Below are 26923 nucleotides of genomic sequence, written 5' to 3'. Positions count from 1 at the left end.
CTTGTATCCAAACTCAGTAAAGCTTTATATGGACTGAAGCTGGCACCAAGAACTTGGAAATCTACATTTGACAATTTTACAAAGGAAATTGGGATTCAACAATCTGAAGCTGAGGGTTATCTTTATATTGAAAGAACTGATGATATAATACTTACTTGCTACTGTAGTAGATAATGTTCTAATTGCTGGGAATCAAAATTAAGGAACATTAACAGTATTAAGAAGAACTTACAGTTAAAATATCGAGTGTGAAAAATTGGAGAGCCAAAATTATTCCTTGGAATAAATATATGGAGAACCAATGGCAAAATTTTTCTACTCAGCGTGTTCATATGGAAAACTTATTGAAAATATTCAACATGGAAGACTGTAAACTTGCAAACCACTAGTGGAAGTCAAACCCAGTGAAGATGATGGTGGTGACACAGATGGAAATAAACTGCACAGAGATCTGATAGGTTGTTTGTTGCATGTAATGATAGCTACAAGACCAGACCTTAGTATGTCAGTTAACTACGTCAGTAGACATCAAAATAGAAACAACGAATTCTTCTGGAAAGGTTTTAAACTAATTCTCCAGTACATTAAAGTACGTTAACGTGGGTCTGTGTTACAAAAAGTGAAATTCAAACGCTCATCTCTGCTATGTTTATTTTGACTGGGGAAGTGAAGAAGTCACAAAATCTACAACAGGATACATACTCCAAGCTTTTGGAATTATACTGTTCTTTGGCTGAAAGGAGACAAGCATGTGTTTTACTATCTCTAACAGAAACAGAACATATTGCTTTGGCAATGGTTACAACAAACATCCTGTGACCAAAGAATTTTCATAAAGAAATTAAAATATTTGTGAAAGCTCCAACAGTTTATGAAGATAATCAATCATGCGTAGGCCAATGTCTGTTACAGAAATGAGAACATAAATGATGGAAGTATGTGGATATTAAATACAATTTCATACGTCAGCTGCATAACAAAGGACATCTGAATGTTCAATAAATCAGCTCTGAGGAACAAATGGCAGATATTTTAACAAAAGCAACTACAAGTATACAATTCTATAGGCTCATCCGAAGGTGGGATTAGTGAAATTTGCAGCTACTTAACGAAATTATTAAACTGAAGAGGGAATAGGTGTTGAAGTAATAAAAATTTAATAATTGTGCATTACATTATTTTCTTTCTGGTTTTTTATGTGCTTTTGTCTGTTTTATTTATCTCTTCTGTCCATATCTTGCCTTCATGGTTATAATTGTGGTAAGTAATAAAATGGAATTACTTATCTAAACACTTGGTACTTTCTAGCATCAAGAAGAGAGTACATTTCACCCCCAGTTGTAGGTATCAGGTAATACACAGATTACTGAAGTATCAATCCACAATTTTTTTATCATTAACTTTTTAGAATAATCATCAAAGCCAAACAGAGCGCACAAATACAATAGTTTCAGTATCATTTAAAAGAAAAGAAAAACAACAACAACACTGCACTGCAATCACTATGCACTGAAGGTTTTAATGACTTTCACAATACAAAGTCAATTTAGACTTACATACACAAAATATTAAATTTCATGGCGAATCTTGGCTTTGTCGGGGTATGAATACTCATTTCATTTTTCACTGATGCAGATTATTGCTGCTACCTCAGACGTTAACTTTCAGCGGGCACCTACTTCATATTCACATATTTAATGAATTCCACTTAACAGCATTAACAAACACCAATCATTATTTGACATAGAGAAGCATGTCTTTTTGAGAATAAAAGGAGACAGAATACAAAGTTTGAGAGTTTGCTGAACTGGCACAAATTGCGGCTTTTGCAACTCCCAGCAGTTTCGTGACGAATATTTCTTTTCTTCCTCTGATCATGTATTGACACACAAATATTCATAAAAGCCAGAAGTTAATTTCATAGAGTATATATATCTATGGAGTGAGCATAGTCTACTGCAGGCTCGTCCAAACTGTGCCCTTGGGGCGCTAGCTCCCACGATCGCCAGCGGCCAGCGCCCCGGGTGAATTCGTATGTTGTCGCAGTGGCTGAGCCGTGACGCTTAGCTGGCCGTGCGGACCGCCCAACCGCCCGCCGCGCCTCTCGATCTTATACCAGCATAAGGCACAACCACGGGTTTGGAGATTTTTCTAGCAGTGGAAAACGTGTTAGAGTCAATGGGTTTTAAATGGGAACGCCTGACCAGTGTAACAACGGATGGAGCCACTGCTCTACGAGGAATACGCACAGGATTTCTGGGTTACGTCTGGTCAAAAATGACTGAAGTCGGCTGTTCCATATTCGCGGCAGTCCATTGTCTGATATACCAGGAGGCACTTTGTGCAAGGATTGTCAACATAAAAATTGTTAAGGAGACAGTTCTTCGAACGGTTAATTATCTTCTATCGCATGGACTCACACATCTCCAATTTAAAGAATTTCTGGCTGATATCGAAGCAGAATACCCGGACATCCCCTACCACACCGAAGTAAGATGCCCGAGCAGAGGAAAGGTGCTTCATCGGTTTTTCTCCTTGAGGGGTGAAATAAATACCTTTTCGAAATGAAAGGACGTCCAGAAGAATTACTTTGTGATCCTAAGTGGGTGGCGAATTTGGCTTTATTGAGTGATCTTACTGGTCATTTAAATACTTTGGACATTTCACTCCAAGGCGAAAATCACTCTGTTGCTGATTTAGTGCAGCCGATTCAAGCATTTAAAAAAAACTTATTTTGTGGGGAAACCAGTTGCGCGAGAAGAATTGTGGACTCTTTCCTGCACTAGACAGAGTTAAAGAAGATGTGGATTTTTCAGATTATGTTCAAATCATTTACGAATTACAAGAACAATTTGAAAACAGATTTTTGGAGATAAGTGAGCTTTAACCGGCCTTATATATATTTGTTCGCCCGTTTTCCCTTCAGGAAGAGGACATCTCACAAGTGCTTCAACTAGAGCATATTGACCTGCAGTGCGAAATCCGCCTGAAGAACCGCTTTCTTATGTGCAAAACTTTGGATGACTTTTACAGATGTCTTCCACGAGAGAAATATCCTATTTTGCACAAGCACGCGGCCACATTTCTCTCAATGATTAGATCTATGTATATTTGCGAGCGCTTTTTCTCTCTTTTAAAGCTTGCTAAAACTAAGAACCGTTCATTACTTGGCGATAAAAATTTGACTAATCCTTTGAGGTTAGCAGTCTCACGGAATATTGTACTAAACCTAGACAAAATCGTTTCCTCGAAAAAGAAAAACGTGTAAAATGTTAAATGTCTTCTTTAACAATGTTGACTGTAAGAATTAAAGAGCTTTATAACCTTAATTCTATTTTTAATAAGTTTTCAAACTTGGTCAGTTAAAATTAAGGATCCGATTTCTAAACTCTGAAAAGGGATACAAAAAGCTGCAGCACAAAGTATAACAAAAAATATTTAATTGTAACTACTAACAGTAATAATCAGGCTGTATATCCCTTACATAAAACTATTTCTAAAATAGAATATTTTGTTTACGTTGGATCAGACCGCGGGACAGTCCAGCGCAGAGCAGTGCTGTGCGGTCTCACTCGCTCCGCAGCTCTCTCTCTCTCGCTCCTATGCCGACACTAGCGACACACGGTCGCGGACGGGGCGCTGAACCCCGCGGGCGCGCCCACCGGGCACAATTCTTGGATGAGCCTGGACTACTGTACAAGCTCTCGACATCAAACTGGGCAAGTCACGTGGTTTTGGGACAACACTGCTTGTCTACAATTTGCAGTAATAGTGGAACTTGTTTGTTACACATATTCGCCTTGTTTTATATACGTTTCTGTGAGTGTGGATTTTAGTAACGGTAAAGGTGCAGTACTGTCGTTGCTACAGATGTAAAGATGAGTACGTGAAAGGAGGACCAGTTACTTTTTGTAGGTATTTTCAACAAATGTATTGTAAATGTCATATCGATATGAGGCACTTTACATGTTGAAAATTATGTAGACACAGCATCGAAGACATAATTTGTATTTTATGGCCAAGTGTTTACCAGACAAGTGCTAGATACATGTGCAAGTGTATTAGAGTAATTTGCCAGTTAATATATACATACTGGTGCTATGTTCATATGCAAATAAAACTTATATATGACAGTCTGATTAATATACTCAAATTTATGCAGGTTTTCAAACCCTACTGTATAGATAAGTATTTCTGGATGAGACAATTGTCTATTCGGTGTCACTGTAATGTAATTAATTAGAAGAGGTTCGACAATATGAATCAGTGTAATAAAAAACCTAAAAAAATATCGTTGACTGTCAAGTCTTTTGTTGTTGTTGTTGTGGTCTTCAGTCCTGAGACTGGTTTGATGCAGCTCTCCATGCTACTCTATCCTGTGCAAGCTTTTTCATCTCCCAGTACCTACTGCAACCTACATCCTTCTGAATCTGTTTAGTGTATTCATCTCTTGGTCTCCCTCTACGATTTTTACCCTCCACGCTGCCCTCCAATACTAAATTGGTGATCCCTTGATGCCTCAGAACATGTCCTACCAACCGATCCCTTCTTCTGGTCAAGTTGTGCCACAAACTTCTCTTCTCCCCAATCCTATTCAATACTTCCTTATTAGTTATGTGATCTACCCATCTAATCTTCAGCATTCTTCTGTAGCACCACATTTCGAAAGCTTCTATTTGTAGGGAAGCAGCCTACTCACGCTGTAATAAATTCACATCAGTTTCCATTATGTGCCAGCCAGTCTGCTGTAACTAGCTCTGACGTCATAAATGTTGCGCAATACCTTAAAAATCAAGCAAATGAACTAAAACTTTTCTAGCATGTCAGAAATATTACTAAATTAATGTGTGTTAAATATCAGTTCGATAACTTCAGCCATTTCCGAGATTTGGACGTTTTTCTGGAAAAATCATTGGCGCAACAGAAAGGAGCTAGAGACTTCAAAATTTATATTTAGATTCATCTTTCATAATGATTTAATAAAAACAGTACTTTGGATTTCACATATTAAGATTTTAGTGGAAATTCATGATTTTGTGGTTTTCGTCTCAAAACTGAAGGAAGCAAGATAGATTAAGTAGGCTAGTAAATAAGGCTAGGATGTTTAGATTTAAATAGGTTGGAGGTCCGCTATGATTATGAAGATGTGTAAAGTTTCTTTTTAATACCTATAAAATTATAGCGATAGCGGATCTCAAAAGGGACAGTTCAGAGCTCATCTGCTGCGTGCTGTGTAATTAGATTAATTCTCTCGCCCAAAGTATTTAACTTAGCCACGTCAAAATTTTATTATCAATACTTACCTGCGTGCTGAATGCACGTTTAAATTAAGAGCTTCTTCGGCCATCAGCCAAAGAAGCTATAAATTATTATGTAACTTGAAGTGGTGCGTTACTAGCCCAGCGGCTAGTCGGGATAGCGGATTTGATCAGGCGTTCCCTCAGCCGTCCGCACCGCGGCTTTATATATAAGAACAATGCGCGAGGAAGCAAGGCCCCAGTTCTCTCCAGACGCTGAATGACACGCCATCTGTGTCGGTAGTCGCGTCGCATCAGTGTATCTGCTACAAACAGCCTCGGGTGCCGTATTAAGTTACTAGAGATACGCGGAACCATGAGAACATTTCATGTGAAGTGTTAATTCTGGAATGATTTTCATTAACTAGCTTCAGTTTGCGTATTGTCGTATTTTCACGTGCCGTCGCGGGACAGATATTCTACCAAATATTTAGCGTGGCGTTTGATGAAGTATTTTCATCAAATTATGGCGAGCATTCTTTTTAACATTTGATTCGGACATTTATAGTTGCATCAGCGCATTAGACTCTGAACTGTTCTGTTAGTTAGGTTGTAGGGATACTTGTGTTGTTTATCAGTGAATTTCAGAATATACTCAACTATTTTGGAAAACCGTTTTTGATTAGAAATCCCGGACAATCTCCTAATTCCTCAGAACTATAAGCTGCAGCTATAAGAACTTTCTCAGGTAAAGTGGGCACTAGGATATCTATTTACTGGCTCCAAGTTTTATTAAATCACTTTCTGGGGGTCACGGAGTAAATAGAGAGCCAGTGTTGAGAACGGCAAAAGACAGCAATAACAACATTCTAAAAGCTAGAAACTGATTCAATATGCAAGCATTTATACAGTAAAAAAAAATTACTTTTTACAAACTCATCCGCCGCCCCACATATTCTCTTCTTGTCCAAACTATTTATCGTCCATGTTTCACTTCCATACATGGCTACACTCCATACGAATACTTTCAGAAATGACTTCCTGACACTTAAATCAATACTGGATGTTAACAAATTTCTCTTCTTCAGAAACGCTTTCCTTGCCATTGCCAGCCTACATTTTATATCCTCTCTACTTCGACCATCATCAGTTATTTTTCTCCCCAAATAGCAAAACTCCTTTACTACTTTAAGTGCCTCATTTCCTAATCTAATTCCCTCAGCATCACCTGACTTAATTAGACTACATTCCATTATCCTTGTTTTGCTTTTGTTGATGTTCATCTTATATCCTCCTTTCAAGACACTGTCCATTCCATTCAACTGCTCTTCCAAGTCCTTTGCTGTCTCTGACAGAATTACAATGTCATCGGCGAACCTCAAAGTTTTTATTTCTTCTCCATGAATTTTAATACCTACTCCGAATTTTTCTTTTGTTTCCTTTACTGCTTGCTCAATATACAGATTGAACAACATCGGGGAGAGGCTACAACCCTGTCTTACTCCCTTCCCAACCACTGCTTCCCTTTCATGTCCCTCGACTCTTATAACTGCCATCTGGTTTCTGTACAAATTGTAAATAGCCTTTCGCTCCCTGTATTTTACCCCTGCCACCTTTAGAATTTGAAAGAGAGTATTCCAGTCAACATTGTCAAAAGCTCTCTAAGTCTACAAATGCTAGAAACGTAGGTTTGCCTTTCCTTAATCGTTCTTCTAAGATAAGTCGTAAGGTCAGTATTGCCTCACGTGTTCCAGTGTTTCTACGGAATCCAAACTGATCTTCCCCGAGGTTGGCTTCTACTAGTTTTTCCATTCGTCTGTAAAGAATTCGTGTTAGTATTTTGCAGCTGTGACTTATTAAGCTGATCGTTCGGTAATTTTCACATCTGTCAACACCTGCTTTCTTTGGGATTGGAATTATTATATTCTTCTTGAAGTCTGAGGGTATTTCGCCTGTTTCATACATCTTGCTCACCAGATGGTAGAGTTTTGTCAGGACTGGCTCTCCCACGGCCGTCAGTAGTTCCAATGGAATATTGTCTACTCCGGGGGCCTTGTTTCGACTCAGGTCTTTCAGAGCTCTGTCAAACTCTTCACGCAGTATCATATCTCCCATTTCATCTTCATCTACATCCTCTTCCATTTCCATAATATTGTCCTCAAGTACATCGCCCTTGTATAGACCCTCTATATACTCCTTCCACCTTTCTGCTTTCCCTTCTTTGCTTAGAACTGGGTTTCCATTTGAGCTCTTGATATTCATACAAGTCGTTCTCTTATCTCCAAAGGTCTCTTTAATTTTCCTGTAGGCGGTATCTATCTTACCCCTAGTGAGATAGGCCTCTACATCCTTACATTTGTCCTCTAGCCATCCCTGCTTAGCCATTTTGCACTTCCTGTCGATCTCATTTTTGAGACGTTTGTATTCCTTTTTGCCTGTTTCACTTACTGCATTTTTATATTTTCTCCTTTCATCAATTAAATTCAATATTTCTTCTGTTACCCAAGGATTTCTACTAGCCCTCGTCTTTTTACCTACTTGATCCTCTGCTGCCTTCACTACTTCATCCCTCAAAGCTACCCATTCTTCTTCTACTGTATTTATTTCCCCCATTCCTGTCAATTGCTCCCTTATGCTCTCCCTGAATCTCTGTACAACCTCTGGTTCTTTTAGTTTATCCAGGTCCCATCTCCTTAAATTCCCACCTTTTAGCAGTTTCTTCAGTTTTAATCTACAGGTCATAACCAATAGATTGTGGTCAGAGTCCACATCTGCCCCTGGAAATGTCTTACAATTTAAAACCTGGTTCCTAAATCTCTGTCTTACCATTATATAATCTATCTGATACCTTTTAGTATCTCCAGGGTTCTTCCATGTATACAACCTTCTTTCATGATTCTTAAACCAAGTGTTAGTTATGATTATGTTGTGCTCTGTGCAAAATTCGACCAGGCGGCTTCCTCTTTCATTTCTGTCCCCCAATCCATATTCACCTACTATGTTTCCTTCTTTCCCTTTTCCTACACTCGAATTCCAGTCACCCATGACTATTAAATTTTCGTCTCCCTTCACAATCTGAATAATTTCTTTTATTTCATCATACATTTCTTCAATTTCTTCGTCATCTGCAGAGCTAGTTGGCATATAAACTTGTACTACTGTAGTTGGCGTGGGCTTCGTATCTATCTTGGCCACAATAATGCGTTCACTATGCTGTTTGTAGTAGCTTACCCGCATTCCTATTTTCCTATTCATTATTAAACCTACTCCTGCATTACCCCTACTTGATTTTGTGTTTATAACCCTGTAGTCATCTGACCAGAAGTCTTGTTCCTCCTGCCACCGAACTTCACTAATTCCCACTATATCTAACTTCAACCTATCCATTTCCCTTTTTAAATTTTCTAACCTACCTGCCCGATTAAGGGATCTGACATTCCACGCTCCGATCCGTAGAACGCCAGTTTTCTTTCTCCTGATAACGACATCCTCCTGAGTAGTCCCCGCCCGGAGATCCGAATGGGGGACTATTTTACCTCCGGAATATTTTACCCAAGAGGACGCCATCATCATGTAATCATACAGTAAAGCTGCATGCCCTCGGGAAAAATTACGGCTGTAGTTTCCCCTTGCTTTCAGCCGTTCGCAGTACCAGCACAGCAAGGCCGTTTTGGTTATTGTTACAAGGCCAGATCAGTCAATCATCCAGACTGTTGCCCTTGCAACTACTGAAAAGGCTGCTGCCCCTCTTCAGGAACCACACGTTTGTCTGGCCTCTCAACAGATACCCCTCCGTTGTGGTTGCACCTACGGTACGGCTATCTGTATCGCTGAGGCACGCAAGCCTCCCCACCAACGGCAAGGTCCATGGTTCATGGGGGGGGGTCAAGTCTTTTATTACTCTAAAATTCAGGCACTGATCTTGCATATTTTATTTTTTTGTGCATAGTGTACTGTTTTACTTTTCTGATGAGATGGCCAGAAAATGTTATAGTCATTTTACTCGTCTATAAAAAGCAGACGGATAAATAAAGAAAAATTGAAAATAATAATGGACTAGAAGGTGGTGCAAATCTCTTACCATATTTACTGCAACAATTTCATAGTTCCTAATATGTCGTTTTCCTTGACACTTCGGCGCCATCTACAGTGTCATTGTAATGTAACTAATTAGAACAGAGATTTGGCAGTGTGAATAAGTGGATAGAAAATGTAAAAAAAAAGTTAGCTGTCACTTCTTTTCTCGTTACCGAAAAAACGTAAAAAGTGGAAACTGTGCTGTGATATTGTGAGGGAAATGCACAATACCCTTGTTCTTCACATCTTTAAGCCAACTTCAGTTCCTGGCATAAAACTGTTAAGATGTCTGTAAAACACCCATACAAAGTCTCATGGTACTTCTGAAGGTGATCAATTCTAGTGTCCGATTCCACACGTCGACTTTGAGCAATGACGTCATACCTATACTCCGTTCTTCATAAGAGTAAACCTCATGTAAACATTATACTATGTTCTTCTGCGTTTGCTGGAACTTCAATGGATTTCATTTCACGAGGAGCAGGAGCCAATGTGTCTCGAGTACAGTCAAGTACGATAATGAGAATACGTTTTATGATGTTCGTTACCTGTACATTGACTCAGCGGTAATACGGGACAACAGCTTTACTGGCACATTTAACTTGGAAAGCACTGGCCAGCCATCTTGTCCAACTAACCTGCACTGATGTCAACAGTTGTAGTAAAGCCATAAATGACGTTTAATTTTTGAACAGAGGGGAAGTAATGGTAAAACTCAGGCGATAAGCTTCTTAGGTGATCTGCAGAAAAACATGCTCTTGAACTTAGCTAACATAGTACTGAAATTAAAAACGAGAGTGATGAAAATTCCTAACTTGAACAAGGGTCATTCTTCTGCATCGGCTATGTGTGGCGCAAAAGTGCACTGCTGTGATTTCACCAAGTAGTTAAATATTGACGCCACTGTCAGTCGTCTGGTAACCTATATCGGACTCCGAGGAAAACGATGCATTTCAGTACTGCTACACTGATAATGAGGCTATCACCAACAGAATCCCAAGTCATCAAAAAGTCCACATTTCCTCCTCCTGCTATTTTATGGCGGCTGTTCTGCATTTCGCCATCGCTCGGCAGTGCTGTGTCACAAAGCTTCGTGCATTAGTTCCAGTAAGTTTGGCAGCTTAAATGTCTTGTTATTTCTCGCGATAAATCTCTTACCTTGGCTCCAGATCAATCCTATTGGATTCAGATAGCAGTGGTACGGTGACAACTGTAAAAATGTAGCATTTGTACAGTGTGCTCGACACCATGAAAATTGCTTTCCACGTTTCTAAGACGCCTATCACTCTGGATCGTATGATACTACATTTGTCCTATAAAACAGTGGGAATATTCAAACAAAGAGTACTTGATTTTTCATTTTTCTCCAAAAAATATAACTGTGTAATGTTTTCTTAACTTCAGAATCTGTAACAATCTTTTATAATATATCGATAATTAAGAATGTGTATTTACAATGAAAACGAGAATTCAACATGTGATATGTAATTAGAAACCAGAAGCCGCGCATTTTTCTTGAAAAAAATTATGTTTAAGTATGAGTTAATTACCAAATATTAATAAATTTCTTATTTGAATGATATGGGTATTGAAACGGAACAAGAAAAAAGACTGTCAATTACAATGAGTTACGAACTATTGCCTACCAGCCCCCTCGGTTCCAAAACGACAGTGCTACCGATTACGCAAAGATCGCAGTTATTGAAAAACTAAGTGCTTTATATTTATTACATCATGTTTCTCAACAAGGTCGATGCTCATTTTTCCCTGTAACGTTGTGAAAAACATTAGGAACAACTGGTTTCTAGCCATTAACGGTGTTCCGCGCGCATGTTTCATACGAAGCAAGAAGCAGTATCATCCATTTTCGCGGTACATATGAACAATGAGACAATCAGAGCACAAGTAGCGCTTACAGACTGTGACTATACACGATTTTTGGAATATGAAGTACGTAGCTAAAGTAGGATTACGAAAAACGTTAATGGCTATTAATACATCAGAATGCCTTTAAGTTTGATTTACAGCGACATAGTAATAAAAATAACTAATACATAAGTTGGAATGAAAGTAAATCTAATCTAATCTATTTCCAAGAGCGGAACAATATCATTTTATGACAGATGACCAATCATTGTGTTTATGTTTGTTTACATCAGGTTCATTCTATGAACGGAGTATGAGACAGAGACACTATTAGAGGCAAAGTTTGAAAGTAACCTATCATCTTAGTAAACAAACGAATGTAGCATACAATACAATTACTATCACAGTTCACATGATTAACTACTTGACCTCCTGTACAGGTCAATTCCAATTACCGATTCCAACGATTAATTAGATCGTTTTTTTCAGCGGGTGTGTGCACTAAAAAGGAGGCTAATGGGATTTTTACATTTGTAATTGTTCTCTGAACTACTGCAAAAAAGTGACTAATACTGGAACCGGTAACTAGAACTGACCTTCTATATGGGTCAATTCTAGTTACCGATTCCAGTTTTTATTGTTTAACCGCAATAGCTTTAGAGAGCAACCACAAATGTAGAAATTCTATTACACTTCACTGAAAAAGTTATTTCCATATGAATCATGGATGGAACACAATTTATTAATATAATTAATTCTAGTTATCGATTTCAATATTAGTTAATTTTCCTGGATATTCGTTAGTTATGTACTGGCTTTTCTTTTAGAATTTAGTGCATCAGTTTCTCACATTTCATGCTACTGTTCCGTATTTGTTCTCATTCAATTCATTTTCCCGTTTTTCTGTTACATTTTAGTTCCTCACCGCTGAAAACCCCTACTTTCCTGCACTTCTACCGTGATATTCAATAATTAATAATAACATTAATGTTATTTTATAATAGTAAGACTTCACCATGAGCTTTACTGTAATACAATTTAAAGGTTCTCTGTGCTTTTCTAAGCGCAAAGTCACAAGAATAATTATTATTAGACATGAAAATTTGTTTTTAACTCTTGTTCTTATTTATATTCATTATCTCCAATTCGTTTCGATATAATTCATGACTACATAAATATGAAATGTGATTGTAATTTTATCGCATGCTACATTCGTTTCTAAGATTTGTTGCTTTCCTAGATTGCCTACATGCAACGTTTTTGCCTACGTATGATGTCATTGCTCAAACTTGACGAGTTGAATAGGACATTAGAATTTATCCCTATCTGTAGCAACGAAGTAATAACTCTCAACATACACTTAGTGCTGTAAGGGCTAAAATGCGCTGTCCTAAAATCACGTGACTTGAGCTACAGATATGGAGAACCGCGTGGTCTCATGCGCCTTACATGGTTCGCACGGCTCCCCCCGTTGGAGGTTCCAGTCCTCCCTCGGGAATGGGAGTGTGTGTTGTCCTTAGCGTAAGTTAGATTAAGTAGTGTGTAAGCCTAGGGACCGATGACCTCAGCAGTTTGGTGCCATAGGAACGTACCAACACCATATTGCGGGCAGAATTCTCGTTCTACGCATCCGAACGCTCACTCCATAGAACTTTATACTTTATGGTTAATTTCTAGTCGATCAGCGCCGAACGTTTTCATCGGCTGATGATAACTCCATACTCACTGGTTGTTGCACTGTCGAAACTTATCTTTTTAGGTTAAGGAAGTAAGCGCGCGTGATTCCCAGCACCCTCATCGGCCGCCAACAAATCGACAGCAGTTCCTGCGATCTTCGATAACTGCTTGTGACCTGAAAATAACGTCACTTCTGCACAATATCTTGTGAACTGTAGATTACCCTGGCGGCGTACCACTGCAACTAGCGGACCGCGATGAATCGTGACGTCATGTCAAGACATCTCTCTCTCTCTCTCTCTCATTCCAGCTAATTCACATCGCTTCTAGCTCATGGGCATTGTGGGTGCATGATGGCAGTTTACAACAAGTGTTTTATGTTCGCTGAAGCGTTTCAGCTACTAAAAACTTTATGTGCGCACATCAGGAAACCGTACGATATAGAGACAACTTTGGAAGGTGCGGTTCAGTGCCCCCAGGACGACTGCAGCTTTTCGTTCACTTCTATGTGGCATTTTGATAAACAGAGCTACTAGCTGTTCGTTTACACAATAATAATGATAAAAACTTAAGCATACCGGTAACACATATTTGGGCTAGAGCACATATCTGGGCTAGAGTATGATATTGGAACCCCCCCCCCCCCCCCCCCCCCAAAAAAAAAAACCCTAGGCTGGAGTGACAAGCTTGTCTGTAGCGTAGTCTGATGTCTGCTTTATGTTGAAAGGTGGTAACTTCGTTTCAGTTGAGGTACTCAGCGAATGTGAAACAAAATTTGTGGTAACAGACAGACGTGTGACATAGCTTAATATTTACATTTGGGCTATATTGAAATGCACTTTGCCATATTTAACAGACTTTTCGTAACAAAAACTAAAACTACATGGTAAACTTAGAAAACATATATTAGACAATGAAACAGCATACGAGTATTTTTATGCATATTATGTACATTATCGCACATAAACTGTAAAAAAAAACTTATAACTACATTTGGTCCGTTTTTGCCGCATTTGCTACTACTGCTATGGATGCAAAGACAAAGTTATAGTTAAGTACCACAAACGCCTGAGTGGCAATTGAATTAGTAAACAGTACTTTCTATGTTGAAAACATTAAGACACAGTGTAATGAAGGCTTAAAACTGTGTATTACGCTATAAAACACTCTGTCATTCATAGTCACTTCATTGGCTTCAGTCAATGACGACAGCCTGATCTGTGACTGACTACGCTACAGATTGGTCTATCACCATAATCGAAATTATTAGCATTGGCACCTGGTTTCTACATTTAATTTTCATAAAGGAAGCTCCATTCAACAATCTGTACTGACTTCACGTTCCTAAATGACAACTGTGGGCAGGTCTGTATTTAAAGCCTTTGGTCAACACGTAACTGATGTCATTTATGTGCTGCTTACAGGCCAAGTCACCAGGCAGTGCTGTCAGACTTTCTGATGACGTCATGAACCAATTCCTCGGGGTCCTCCAAGAAGCAAGTACGGTGGAAGATGTAGCGACGCCGCCGCTGTGTGCATTGCTTCATTTGTTAACAAGGAGGTGGCATGAAATCGCCATGTCGTCTGTGTGAACTGGGCCTAAAGGGGACTTGAAAGAGCGACAACCAGCGGAACACGAGCGATTACAAGCGAAAGCGGGAGAACTCTAGTTTGCTGTTGCACATTCGCTTGTACGGTGAAAACCGGCACGACTGTAATCGCAAGTGGTTAATAGAACCGTGCACTTCCCAAAAGCTCCTTTTCCTGAGGTGTAATTGTATTGTGATGATGTGTGTAAGATGTCTTTTAGTGAATGTAGGTTGCGGTAGCCTCAACGGACGAACTAGAAAGTCACAACAACCGACAAGGCAAGGGAAAATAAAGGAAGGCTACGAACATCTTAAGGTAGCTGTTCGTATTTCAGATGCTGCCACACTACAAAAGGAAAGGTAGCCCGTAATTAGTAGTAACATAAAGGAATAGAAACTGCAAAAAAAGTTGAATTGTAAATAAGGTGCATCTACACGATGCCTTTTTTTCTTTTAAACGTTACACATGCACGTAAATTTACTTCCTGGAAACGGAGGCTGTGCATAAAGCCGATTGCTTCCCGCTTTCGGTCGGAATCTTAACGCATTTTAGCAGACGCGGGCACCTGCGGCCTCTGTGTGTTTCATTGTGTAGTGTGTTTATGTCATACTGTAAAGCGTTTTTGGAGACAAGAGACATTATTGCGATTTATGTGCAGTAATTTACTGAAGAACTACAAAGAAAAATCGTATGGAATGCCGTTTGTAAAGATTATCTGAATAAAAATGTGTCAAGTACTAGATAAAAAGTCTTCGATAGTATTACTGTAAAGAATGAGATACAGTAAGTTCCGAAGTATGAAAACAGAGAAGAATAAGACAGCAATTTATGAAAAGTGTATATGAAAATTTCGGACGGGTATTCATGATATGGCGACTTAATAGCACAACTAAGGAGCCTGAATTCTGATCAAAAGAAATGAGCAGAATAGAATAGACTCTCGGTATGTTTTCCATGCAAATGGCTTGATACAATATGTGTAGCTCCTCAACAAATTACTAGAAAAAGAAATGGAGGAAACTGATGATGCAAAAAACACAAAATTGGTAAACATAATCTCCGTTCTAGTGGATTCTGGCGCCTGTGAAGTTCCCGTAATTGTAGAGTGGGAGGATGTTTTAACCAACACGTAATCTTCGGTGCTTAAAATTGCTTAATTTTTTTTAAATAAAATAGAAATTCAGTAGATGCCGGCGCCGTAAGTTGCCTAAAAAATGGCATCTGTTACAGTGGTGTGCTCCACGCAGAGAGCTGTCACTGAGTTGCTTTTGGCGGAAAACCAGAGCATCACACATATTCATGGGTGCATGCAGAACGTCTTTAGAGACCGTACAGTGAACAAAAGCACAATGAGTCATTGGACGATGCGCCTGTCATCATCATAACAAGGTCACGCGAACCTTTCCGATCTCTCGCATGCCGATCGGCAGCACACAGCTGTGACTCCTGCAGCATTAAAACGTGCGGACACTCATTCGAGGTGACCGACGGATCTCAATCAAACACCTCGCAGCTCTACTGGACGTCTTGTCGGTAATGCTGGGGTACTCAAAGGTTCCTCGCTTTCCGACTTCCAAGTCTTTGTCCCCATGTAGGATGAACTCAGCGGAAAGGAGCACGTGGACGAAGGGGAGGTTATTGACGCAGCAAGATACTGATTGGCTCTGACGTCGACCAGCAGAGTGATGCCATGCGGATATGTGGGCCCTGCCAGTAAGGAGGCGTATGATGAAAAATAGGGCATCGTAGCCAAAAAAGTGGGGAATAACATGGTGTATTGGAATCCTGAATAAAACCAAGCTCTTTCCAAAAAAAAAAAAAAAAAAGTGTTGCATTACTTATTGAACGCCCCTCATCGACTGTCACTGTGAGCTTCTCCTGAAATTTTCAAACAAAATGCTGTCGGCAATTTATATTTCTCGTACCTCAGGTACCTAAATAACAGAGGTACCTATACCTATTTAACTACATTAGCTTTTGCGTTTTCTTCTTCTGAAGTCTTTTAATCGCGATAAACAAAGCATAAGTTCCCAAGCAAAGAAAGAGCTCTATAGCAGGCATCTAGCGCAAATGAGGCTATGTGTGGATGCGAGAACGCCCATGCGTTCTTCCCACAAATTTTTATGCGCGCATTTCATTGCCATGTGTCTGCTATTGCGATTTATAAAAATAACCACTGTAGCGTTATCCTTTGATAATACATGTGATATAATAATTCGTATTGAATTATGTAGACGGTTCTGCATCCAAAATAATTATTCGTAGCTTTGAATATCTCGTCCTTAGCGTATGTTTACATGTTGTGGGACTTTTCCATGTAAAATGGTTTAGTAAAAATAGCATATAGAATACTGCGTTCTACACATCTTACTTTTCATTGTAATAAAAATAGTATATAGAATATTGCATTCTACACAATTGATTGTACAATATCGTCTTTTCCTCATTTTCAGGATTTCGTCACTTCGTTTTAGTTTGATTTCTGATAGGTTGCAGAAAAATTATTTTCTTGTCGGTCTGCTTCGTTTAACGATAGATGCAACATCTTTATTGTAACATGATATCTCTATTTAAAAAAACACTATGTTGGTTATCTCCCATAACTTAACATCTGTCAGATACGCCTCCTGCCAACAAAGTTCCGAACCAGCTGGACTTCGAGCCGCTTACCTTTGTACCTTGCACTGTGCTATTGGCCTTAGAGCTTCAGCTATTACGAAAACGGTGTACGGAAATAATAGCAAGTGCTGAACGCAGTGTGCTGAGTGTACCCTTCGACGTGCGGGTTGATCAGCTTACCGTGATTTTGTGTCTCATCTGATTTGTAGAAGTGCTTATATTTGCAAGTAGGTCAAGATGTTGAGAATTGGCAGGTTCATTTTGTTTCCTCAGAAGACACTTCAGGTTGTAGAGAATAACATTCGGTAGGTATTCGTTAACGCTGTAGGGAAGTATATGCAGTTCACAGTATTTTGTTTTTATTAGTCTTGTGCCTCTGTTTGTCACTGTCTGCGTCAAAGGCTGTGAATAAATAGTAGTAAAATACTGTTTCACGACGTTGTGAATACAAGAGTTTCAGATTAACGATGTCCCTGATCAGTTAAAAATGCAAGAAATAAACAGTATACGCATAAAGTATGCAAAATTTGAATAGCTCTTCGCTCGTAATCTTGCGCTGTTGTTGTATCATGTGTACTGGACTATTTGTAGGGCCTTCCATTTCCCTAGCAACTTTTCTGGCTTAACCTCAATTCATTTCAATCGATTAGAATTTATCAGACTGCCCAGTTTTTTTCTACTCCAAATAGGTTATAGTTTGTAATAAGAGCAAGGATAGGAGCCTCAAATATCAGAAGTGAAATGCCAGTATCAAACATCTTTTTAAAATCACCAGAAATATACTGGTTGGTCCTAATTTGCTGTCAGACTGGTCAGTGGTATCTACCCAAAAATAGCTTAGCACTAGTTGAATTTACAAACTTATAGGGGAGGAAAATAAAGTTGTTCACCTGTAATACAGATCACTTAACATACATACTTGTGGGACCTGTATCTGACACCAGATGATTTTGCATATTATTTGAAACAATGCAAGATAGTTTCTAATGTGCATTTCTCTTTGTCATAGTACTCGTAGTACCACACATGGATTGAACATGCCAAAGCATAATACTTTGAATGAAAAAGTACACTTTATGCATATGATAAATGTAATGAAGATTAATTTCTTCAGTATACATAGTACAAGTAAAATTAGTCATACCGAATCTAATAAACTAATACTGGCAACACAGTGTTCTTTGCCATTTACTGTACAGATTTTATTGTCAGTAAATGTATACAGATTGATGTGAAATTTTGAAACTTATTAATTTATTTGGGAAGAAAGTTCATGTGGCTGATTTGTTTGTGGCGATATGCCTTCGAATAGCCATACTAATAAGAGCCATAGAGTACAAATATTCTGGTAATGTCATTTACAGCTGATGCTAATTTGGAAACAGTACCGGCATCAATGATAGGTATATCTCTAGGAATGTTTCACGACTTAAACTGACACAAAAAAGCAACCCTTGGCAAGAAAAACATCTAAGAACAGTTCTGTTGACTGAAGGTTCTGATAGGCAAGAAATAGCATACTTTGCTATTTTTGTGCCAATTGAAGCTACTCATAAGAGATATTGCTTTTGTCCCATAATGTGATGACAGTGTGCATGTGACACAGTTGTGAATTGGTGAAGTGGTATCCAATTCTTCAGTTATGCCATTTTTCCTCCGGAGAACTCATTTATGCCCTAGATGAATTATTGCATAGATAATCTTATAAAATTGAATATTTAGTTGAGAAAAGCAGAGTAGTTGATCAGTACTACCATCTCTCCAAAAATGAAAAATATCAAAGGATATAAAAGGCAACAGCTGGATAACAAAGGGAATTAAAACTTCTTGCAAAGAAAAAGAGCACTGGACTAAATCTGCAAGTCAAATAACGTCACAACAGATATGCTCAAACATTATAAAATGAATAGAAACATTTTGTAAAATGTCATTAAACAAGGAAAAAGGCTGCAGTAACATATACATAAATATTCTGTATCATAAAAAGTGAACAGGCAAAAATAAGAAAATCAAAGACAATATTGTGATATTAAAGAGAGAAAATATATTAAACAGCTGAAAATTTCATTCAAATGTAGTTTAATGGAAATCAGCAACCAGTGGAAAAAAAAGATCAATGGTAGTACGCTACATTAGTAGGAAGGAAAGAGTCAAGGCTGTCAAATAACTAAAAACCATGTACTTGGCAGGAATGGATGGCACATTCAGCAGAAGCCTACAGCTATCCTTATTAGAAAGTCCTCTCACACACTTAAATTTTTGAATTATTTACAAAAGCAGTGCACTCATCAACAGTTCCTAGATTTCTATTACAGATATAAAAGATATACTGGAGTTTACTGCTTGTTGCAAAAATATCATTCAATGACAAAATAATACTTAATACAGATAATAAAAGCAAAGTAGTGTAAGAAGTCGTAAAACAAGATGCCGGAAAATGTAGGCAAAGTATAACACACAAATCAAAGGTGGAGTAGAATCATCAGGAATTGGCAAGTTTTGCAGATGACTATTTCTCTGTTCTCTGGTATTGTGGAGAAGTTGCAGCAAAATATTTCTAAAACACGTGTAGCACCTAGAATGATTTACACATCAAGTGCAATGATATTGTTTCGTATGAGAGTGCTTTAGGTCATGAAGACAATACAGGCATTAAAAATAAGAACTCAGCAAGTGTAGAGGAAGTTACAGTCTCAGTTCTGAAGGGCTGTGTAGACAGCATACAAGCATCATTATCCAACATAATAAGAATGGCCTTCACTTCAGGTATTTTTCCAGAGTACTTAAAAAATGCACAAGTTGTGCCATTACTAAATAAAGCTACTGCAAAAGGTATTGAAAACTACAACCCAGTTTCACCAGTACCTGTATTCCCAAAAGTAATTTAATCTGTTATGAAGGATAGAGTGTCTGACTGTAAAACTGAACTGGAATATGGGCTATTTCATAATTTTTTGTGAATGAGACCTACAAATTTTGAATTGTTATAGCATTACTGGTATGTAGGTCCTAAAATTTCCACAGATGACATCTCTCTTATGTACCTGCAATAGAAAGATATCCATCCACAAAAATTACACTTTATCGTTCACGTCATGCACATTATTTTTGAACATCTCACTTATTTTCTTTCAAGTGCCTAATCTTTTCAATTTGTTTTTATAATCACAGTGTCATTCCAATGAAGCAATTGGTTGTTGTTCATTGGCCTTCATTGGTCTAATGTGTACCTGTCTTTACATGGAAAATGGGGGAAAAAGAAGGCAGAGAGAGTTCACACACCTCTTGATCATAAATTTTTTGTAGAACAATAGTCAGATAAGAAACATACAAATATAGATGTTCCTCATAGTAGTGTATTGGGTCCAATCCTGTTCTCAATATATATAAATGATTTCCCATATACCAGAAGACAGAGAAAAAGTTCTCTTTGCTGATGATAGCCACATCATTGTCATTGATAGAAACAACAGAGCCCCTATTAGAAAAAGCAAATGAAGCTCTCAAAGATGTTTATGATTGGGCAGTGTGTAATAAACTAAGGTTGGGTAATTAATTGATGTTGGATGTAAAGCAAAAACACAGTATGTAATTCCTCATAAAGATGGAAGCATAGGTGATAAATTTATTGTGCAACAAGCACAAAGTTTTTAGGGTGGGCACTAACTGTCACCTAACATGCAATGAGCACAGAAAGATACTCAGCCAATGTACTGTGGCGACATATTACTCCTGTGTACACTCACGTATTAGCTATGGGATTCTTTTCTGGGGCTGAGAGAGACAAAACATGGACAATATTTTTAAACCACAGAAATGGATCATAAGAATAATAAGTAGTAGTTGGGCTCATTGTAAAGAGTTACATACAAACCTAGGCATCCTTACTGCACCAAGTGAGTACATCTACCAATTGGTGTTTTTTATCAGGGGGGAAAACATTACTAAGTAATTCACTAACAGTTCTGTACATAATATGGAACAAGAGCCAGTTTTGACTTAACATTTACCACGGAAAAGCAAACAAAAACCTCAGACCAGCATTTCCTACCAGGAAACAACATTCTATAACAAATTTCCCAAGGAAAGGGGAGAGATTATTAAATACATCTGTTCAAAAAGACAGCTAAAATGTTCTTCATAAGTAGTGCACATTACTCAAACAAAGATTGTGTGGTGGTTAATAACAAAAGGGGATAATTGCAACACACTGTCACATTTCAGTACATGGTCCCAGTTTACTGCTGTTACAAAAATCATGTGTCACGTTCTAAAGTGCATGATTGTAATGTCATATTATTCTCCGAAGTTCAACATCTCGCACATCATGGGGGAATGCTGACTCATATCAGGTGGACAGAGGGAAGTGCAGAAGACAAACATGGAGCATAGATGAAGGTTTGTGGCCCTGAAGTTAATTTCCTGAACAGACTGGAGTTAGTGCAAGGAGCATAGCAGCATATGCATGTCCCAGAAGTCATTAGCGGACACCCTTAGTGTATGGCAAAAACAGCAAAATTTTGTTTTATATTATAAATTATCTGTAGTCAATTGTGTAAATGAAAGAACATTCTACAATAGGGATGATCCGAATGAGGCAGTACAGCTGTTAAACAATACTGACCTCTTATGTGGGAGAATGGCTCTCTCTGGCTATCCTGGTTTGGGTTTTCCATGATTTTCCTAAATCACTTCAGGGAAATGCCTGGATGGTTCCACATCAAGGCCAGCACCTGTCCTACCCCAATATAGCATACTTCTGTAATCTATGTACATCTAAATTTTGAGCTATTAATTTTCATTGCATTACAGTGACAAATCTTATATAATTGTGATATGAACCTTGGATGAATAAAAATAAATAAGTAAGCGAGTTAGTAAAGTTCATAAACAAAAATAGAATGTTAATAAAAAATACTGTTAATAAATTCCAAACATGACTTCCAGTGCCAGAAATAAAATGTGACAGCTATCTTTGAGTATGAGTATGTGAGTATTGTTTTGAAAGCAGTTGATTAAAGACAGTAAACAGCTGGTATATATTTAAACTTAACCAAATCTTTCACCATAGTAAACCATACTTTCTAAACCAGTTTGAATAATAAGGAGCCTATCAAATGAATGGATTCATTCACTTCTTGTTAACTGAAAGTAAAAGGTAAGCTGAAGACATGTAGAAATAAAATCACATATGCTTACAAAATATTTGTCAGAAGAAATGTCATTTATGAGGAACCTCAAGGATCCGTAATGAGACCTCTTCTTTTCCTAAGTTAAATCAACAATATTCTTTCATGTGAAAGAATTACATTTGCTAATGACAATTCAATAATACAGTAGCAGTAAAAGCAGCAGCAAATGGAAGTATCCAACATGTAGTAAACTCTTGTTAAGTCAGCTCAGTAAATGGTCGTCAAGCAATTGTAAATAAACAGGCAACACAGGTTCTTGGTACCTGGACACAAAGTGACCTAAAATGGAACAGATACATTTAATACACCAAATTCAAGCGGAGTACAACCATGATCATTTTAAGATCATAATAGGGTACGGAAATCAGCATTCACTAACGAGTGCTTCCTGTGCATATTTATATGTGCATTTGAACTATGGGTTCATATTCTGGGTGAATTTCCCCAGCAGTAAGGGGCCTTCAGAATACAAAAGAGATCCACTGGGGTTATATTGGCAGCACAGCTAAAGTGGTCATGTTAACCAGTCTTCTAAAACACTAGTGTTTATTAAAAATTTGTGGTTGGCAGTGATAGGAGTAAGGAAAAAAAAAAAAAAGATTCTCTCTCTCTCTCTCTCTCTCTCTCTCTCTCTCTCTCTCTCTCTCACACACACACACACACACACACACACACACACACACACACACAAAAACAATAACAACAACAACAAAAAATTAAAACAGATAACCTTGACTAATACAAGTTTGTGTCACAAGGAACATGCTATACGGGACTAAAACAAGACACTAGGTTGTTTAAAATATTAAATATATACGCATTTAAAAGATCTACAGTATCACAACTTGTATCCAGTAGGAGAGTAGATAAACTTCAGTATATGTATTACGTACATGTAAACAAGATTACTTTCCTCTGTAGACACTAAGTTTGAATAAAGTTAAATATCATGTAGTATACCGTACTGCATATGATCAGATAGGTTGAATAAATTAGGAGGAGTGTTACAAACTTTGCCTGCAGGAAGTCAATAATGGCCAGCCATTCAGTTTCCTCATAGTTTGCATTGATAATTTTTGTAAATCAATTGACACATTCCACTTCATAGTGAAAGTTCTAAACTAGTTACATGAAATATACAAAATATCTGTGTATCACAACTTTTGTGTGGTTCATTCTTTTTCTTACCTCATAAAGTCTTCACCAACGAACTGTATGTGTATCTACTTACTCATCATTTGCTCTTTTTCTTTCTTTTTTCCCCACACTATAACTGTTTTTATAAACGTAACTAGACAGCTACTTACACTCCATGAAATCATAATGCAAGCCTTGCTAAATATGCACAACAAACAACTATTTTTCTATTGATTATTTCTATTTCATTTAGCGAGTTCCATGAATCCCATCATGACGGGAATTTCAAGAACGTAAAATGAGTCAAAGTAAACAATGTGAAAGAGAAGCAAGTATTAGATATGAATTCTATTGCATTGTATTAGCTCTTAACAATGTTTAAACTGCTCTGCACAAGGAGTCTATATGCCTTTAATTTTCTTACATTATCTCTTTTGGGAGCTAGTTAGAAACTTCTGTATCAGACTAGAAACTTCTGTATCAGACTAAAAAATTCCATTCTGAATGTTAGACAAGGAAGCAGTGTCTTATTTTGTTGCTGTGTAAATCACAGTTTATCTGAAATAAATTGTATTCTTAGTTGTAGACAATTTACAGAGGAATGAGTATAAGAGTTCTAGATTTTTTGGCCCCAGATGAGATAACTCATACGCCTGTGGGAGTGAAAGAATGCAAGAAAGCTGATGCTCCTGTCTTCAATCAGAGACAGTGGCAGATAATCTTAAATGCAAAATGAGATGAGTTGTAGGTCTTTTAATTCCATTTAAGACTGTTACTCTTATAGAATCCAACCAACTTTACACCTAATATCTAACTTACTATATGAACATTACAAAAATATTAGAGAAGGAAAGTTGCTACTCACCTTATAGCGGAGATGCTGAGTCGCGATAGGCACAACAAAAAGATTCACACAATTATAGCTTTCGGCCATTAAGGCCTTTGTCAGCAATAGACACACATACATACATGCACCACACACACACACACACACACACACACACACACACACACACACACTCATGCAAATGCAACTTGCACACGTCTGCAGTCTCAGACAACTGAAACCACAAGTTGCGTTAGCGTGTGTGTGTGTGTGTTGCTGACAAAGACCTTACTGACTGAAAGATATAATTGCGTGAATCTTTTTGTTGTGCCTATTGCAACTCAGCATGTCCGCTATATGGCAAGCAGCAACTTTCTTTCTCTAATATTGTCACATTCCATCCTGGATTTTCCGTTGTATGAACATTACTACATATTTCTTGTACCAGCACATGAGTTAAGAACCCCACAACACACTTTTAAATTGGAAAGTGAGAAACGAGGTACTGGTGGATGTATAGCTGTGAGGAATGGTCATGAGTTGTACTTGGGTAGATAAGTTGGTAGAACACATGCCCATGAAAGGCAAAGGACCCGAGCTTGAGTCTATCTGGCACATACTTTTAATCTGCCAAGAAGTTTCACATTTAATTTTTTTGGTATAAATTAGTTGTAGGCTTGTTCCATACGGTCTGGGAGTTGTAACTGATACAATAATGTAGTTTTATTATGCTTTTGTCGTTGGGCAAACCTTTTTTGAACCATGCACTGTAGTCATTTATGTAGATCAGGGGTAGAAGTATGCCCAATACCACACCATGTGACATATTATTTTGTACCCCCTGTTCTGCACTTAATTTTACCTCTGTGGCTAAGTTTCTGTGTGTGCCACTCAGCTCTCTAACATGGAATCCATCTGTTAAACTGGAATTCCATTAATTGCATATTTGTTTGATTTACCAAGTAGTAACATGATCAAAGATGGTGCCGTGATCGTACGATTATATTATGGTACCTATTAGAAATTTTGTCTTCAATTTTATGGGTAGGCATTTGCTTTCTTAAGCTCCTACAAAATCAGGTACTGCATGTTATGTAGCTGATGTATGGGCATTTTAGCTTTTAAAATCTCTGAGAAGACCTAGCGTAATTTAATTTGATGTATTGATTTAGGGTTAATATTGAGCATGAAAATTAATCACAGATTTAGAGAAGAATATGAATTGATCATTTGATTGTAAAGATATTTTTACCAAAATTTGCATCTTTCTGACAAGTAAATGTAATTGTCCCAGTGTTTGCATATTCTGCTGTTAGGTGTTCAATAGAGGATACCAAACTACAGTTATGAATCAGTAGTTAAACAACAAAATTGTTGTTTGGAAGCCATTGTGCTATAGCTTTTATGTAACATTCCTAAGACTTTCATGGTGAATCCTGCAGTGTTTTCTCGTATATAGGTTAGTTGTTGTTGACAAGAACTGAAGTAACACACTAATGTCATTACTGTTAGTAAATAAGATCACAGAACAAAGTATTGGTCATCCTTCTTAAAGAACACACTGGACACCCCTAGTCTCCATCTTCTTCTGTCCTGACCTTTCTCAGTGTTCATATTCCTTGCTTCCATTGCCTCTTCCACATCATTTTGCCAGTTGCATTGTGGGCGTTCTCTTTTCTTCCCATTTAATGCTTGGCCCCAGCCTTTGCATCATTTTTTTCCTTCCATGCTGCATGTCTATCCTCTTGCTATTCTTTTACCCACAACCTTAGGGAACATGTCTGGAGTGTTCTTGGGAATGTTCTGCATTGTCTGTCGCTGATGTGGTAACAGTCTCACCTTTGTTTTTTGCTCCCTTTTCCCTTTTTTGTTTCCCTTCTCCTCTTGTTCCTCCGCTTTGGTGTTTCAAGTTCCTCTTTTTCTTCTTCCTCCCTGTGCACTCCTGAGGCCAGCCCATGCATCTGACGCATAACAGGTGACTGGGTAACGTGTAATTCCCAGCCCCGTGTCGACAGGTAGGATTTGTACGTACCCCTGGTACAGGCCAGGCCCATGGAGGGGTGATTGCCTGAGCTGCAACCTTCCCAAATTGCCGATTGGTCCCTCTGTCAGGTGTTCAGGAGGTGTGGCCTGAGGTGTGAAAAACCACCTAAGGCAGGTGTGCCTCCTTGTGAAGGGGGCCCCCAGTTGGGAGGAATGCACCATCGGAAATGCTGGCAGTTGTGGGGGATTTTGTCGGAATGAGTCAATCACCTTCACAATCAGCGTCTATGAAATGTAAACGTAAATTCAAAGACTCATCCTGCTGCACCAAGGTTTTTTTGTAGTCTCATGTACTGAAGATGGTCAGTCCCTAGCCACGGTAAATCCATTTATTATTCAGAAAGGTGTGGATGCAATTGCTGGCCCTGTGAAATCCTGCTCTCATTTACGGAATGGCACTTTGCTTTAGGAGACTACTTCTGATTCTCAAGCACAACAACTGCTTGTTGCCTTGCTTCTCCATGGCTACCCTGTTCGTGTTGAGGCCCACAGAACTTTGAATTTTTCCCATGGTGCAGCTTACACTAGGCTGCTCGATGGTCTAACAGTAGCTGAAATCCATTCTTACCTATCTGATCAGGGTGTCATTGCCATCCATCATGTAATGAAAAAGGTAGATTCCTTCTTAGTGCCCACCCATACTCTTTTTTTCTCACCTT

General features: G+C 38.2%; 1 protein-coding gene across 1 annotated transcript in view; it reads left to right on the top strand.

Annotated features, from left to right (window-relative positions):
• Positions 1-17064: 17064 nt before the first annotated feature.
• Positions 17065-26923, top strand: part of LOC124603084 (very long-chain specific acyl-CoA dehydrogenase, mitochondrial) — a 51512-nt gene continuing 41653 nt past the window's right edge. The window contains exon 1 of the mRNA XM_047136370.1: positions 17065-17371. Within this exon, the coding sequence (XP_046992326.1) occupies positions 17304-17371 (68 nt within the window). The 5' untranslated portion in view covers positions 17065-17303. The remainder of the gene's footprint in view (positions 17372-26923) is intronic.

This window comes from Schistocerca americana, chromosome 1 (assembly GCF_021461395.2).
Source record: "Schistocerca americana isolate TAMUIC-IGC-003095 chromosome 1, iqSchAmer2.1, whole genome shotgun sequence".
Classification (NCBI taxonomy): Eukaryota; Metazoa; Arthropoda; class Insecta; order Orthoptera; family Acrididae; genus Schistocerca; species Schistocerca americana.
This window is presented reverse-complemented; position numbering and strand designations above follow the sequence as displayed.